The 2,534-nt window shown below is 37.7% G+C and overlaps 1 protein-coding gene across 1 annotated transcript in view; it reads left to right on the forward strand.

The window, feature by feature from the left end:
* The first annotated feature begins 1,055 nt into the window (after positions 1–1,055).
* Positions 1,056–2,534, forward strand: part of LOC113667855 (angiopoietin-related protein 7) — a 2,648-nt gene continuing 1,169 nt past the window's right edge. The window contains exons 1-3 of the mRNA XM_027183718.2: positions 1,056–1,317; positions 1,790–2,170; positions 2,522–2,534. The exon at positions 2,522–2,534 is cut by the window's right edge and continues 1,169 nt beyond it. Of these exons, the coding sequence (XP_027039519.2) occupies positions 1,930–2,170; positions 2,522–2,534 (254 nt within the window). The 5' untranslated portion in view covers positions 1,056–1,317; positions 1,790–1,929. The remainder of the gene's footprint in view (positions 1,318–1,789; positions 2,171–2,521) is intronic.

Below are 2,534 nucleotides of genomic sequence, written 5' to 3' on the forward strand. Positions count from 1 at the left end.
ATAGTTATTCGTGCGACTGACAAAATGAAAGTTATCACTTTTAGGCCTCTAATGTGATGAAAAATTGTACTTTAAGACACCTCTAAAAATCTTTATTTAACCTTATTTCGTGGCTCTTCGGCCAGACTACATGAAACCGAAGTCTTAATAATTTGTCGTCTCCTATTCCGGTAGATGAAAGATTAACGCCATTTTCACCATTTAATCACAAATCCCATCACTGAAGTCGAAACCTATCACAAATTCTGCCAGAACGCTACACGCAATTCTCACGAACTCGAAATTGTTATCCAGTTAAGTATATTATCCTTCCAACAAAACAAAAGTTTCCCTTGCTTACGTTTAAGAGTGGAACCATTTCGGTAAAATCCTATAAGGTATATTTTGTGCAATTTTAACTGCATTTGGAACTTTCTAGGCATAACTTACCAAGGATTGGCCGCAACGGTAATCAATTTAACAAGTCACTCTCGACGGAAATTCTCGAAAAGATTAATACAATTAAAGTTGTGTCTGGCGATAACGGAAGTACTCCCTCAACTTTAAGGGGCATTGATGCATAAAAAATGTGCGCACGCAACTCTGTCAGTTTCTTATAACTCAGCAGAAGGTTGAGTGTAATCACCATTATGCATTTTTTGGCAGTGTTTCTAGGTGGTAGCGCATGCAACACCAAAAGGATGACAATAAGAGGTATCCAACAAGGAACGGGTATGTGAAAGCTGCCTCTTTGATGAACAATCGCATCTCAAAGAGACTTTCGTCGAAAGCTGAATCAGTTCTTAGATCCAATGCTTACCGTCTCGAATATAGGACGTTTTGCACATCTATATCATTTAACCCTAATTTCTAACCCACGGAGTTTGTATGCAATTCTTAAGCTTGCAAACAGCAAGAACTTTCGAAAAGTACACCCTGTATTATCAAACGTAACGTACTGTTACAAACGCTCAATTTTTTGCATTTCACTTTGTGCAAAATCCGGATTTCAACATCTACATCGACATTTCCCGATCGAAAGCACCAATACCTTGTTAAGTTCTGTCGGTTGTTTATTTCATTCTGTAACGTGCGTGGCACTGAATATTAAATATCATAGCTTGAATGACTTCACTTCGCACAATTTCTTCTTCTCTTCAGGTGCAGCTCTGCTGCTCTTGGCACTTTTTGCAAATTATCAAATTATACCTTCAACCAGTGCAGCGCCGATAGATTGCCAGAAGAACACTGCTGTCTGCTTAGAAGAAATTATGAAGGAACTGACCCAAGTTCGATTTGGGATTAAACTTCTCACGGAGAACATAACATTGGTGAGATGTAAGTGAGACTCTTTTTTCTAATTGAACTGATTATTCCATTTTATCTTTTTCATAATATTGTGTAGCATGAAAAACGGTGGTCTTATGCATGGCGATTTCGATTCCTTTCTTGAGGAATCACTTTGCCAGTTTGGATGACGAAATTTCCTGTACGCTTGGAGCTCTTATCTTCAGCAACTGTCTTTTCAAGCTGCAGTGATGCTAAACATTGACCACCGAATAATTTTAAATGCTCCAAACTTTTCTTGAATTCAGTTATTTGTCGAGTTTTTCCAAGGTGACTTTTTTTCAAATTCTTGTATTATGATTTGATGCGCTTTTTAAAAATAAAAGATATATAAAGAATCCAGGTCCCGTCGTCTTCTCTCCACGACAGATACTTCGTCAGATGATAGGAGCACATTCATACCAAACTCCCTGTTTTAGAGCATTCCCACAACATCAAGTATCTTTTATTTTATATTCAATAGCTAAAAACTGTGCTGAGCTGTACAAATCCGGTCGAAGGATCAGCGGTGTTTACACAATCGACCCAGATGGTTTAGGCGCCTTCAATGTATATTGTGACCATACAACAGCTGGTGGGGGATAGACAGTGATCCAGAAGAGAATGGATGGCTCCGTTGATTTTAACCGCACCTGGAATGAATACAAAGATGGCTTCGGTAACTTGGTCGGTGAATTTTGGCTCGGACTGGATAAGATAAACCGTCTCACAAGAAACAAGACAAAAAACAAGCTTCGAGTAGATCTGGGAGTAAAAAATGTGAAAACTGTTCACCCTGAGTATAGCTGGTTTGGCATTGGGAACGAGACAGCTGAGTACCAGCTGTACATTGGCAATTTTATAAGTAAGTGACCCGTTTTCTTAGCATTCATTGTTCAATTCTCATATATTACTTCTCTCTCACTTAAATCTTAAAATCAATTTTACTCCACTTTGTCAAATAGTAGTTTTATCAAATGGCAAGGTACTCCTGAGGTAAACCTGAACGTTCTGATTGGTTCTTACTCAGTCGGGATTTTGGTCCGATTGCCACATAATAAACTATTTACTAACCTTATTTTTTCAATTTTTTTAAAATTCTTTTTTTTTCCCTTTTTTTTCTCATTTTTTGGCGGAAAACGACAAGGTTAAAGCTATGATGGTATTTTAAGAATCCTAGAATTACGCGAATTTCTTTTGTTCTGTTTCAAAACAGATGCCACTGTTTC

This window comes from Pocillopora damicornis, chromosome 11 (assembly GCF_964200805.1).
Source record: "Pocillopora damicornis chromosome 11, jaPocDami1.2, whole genome shotgun sequence".
Classification (NCBI taxonomy): Eukaryota; Metazoa; Cnidaria; class Anthozoa; order Scleractinia; family Pocilloporidae; genus Pocillopora; species Pocillopora damicornis.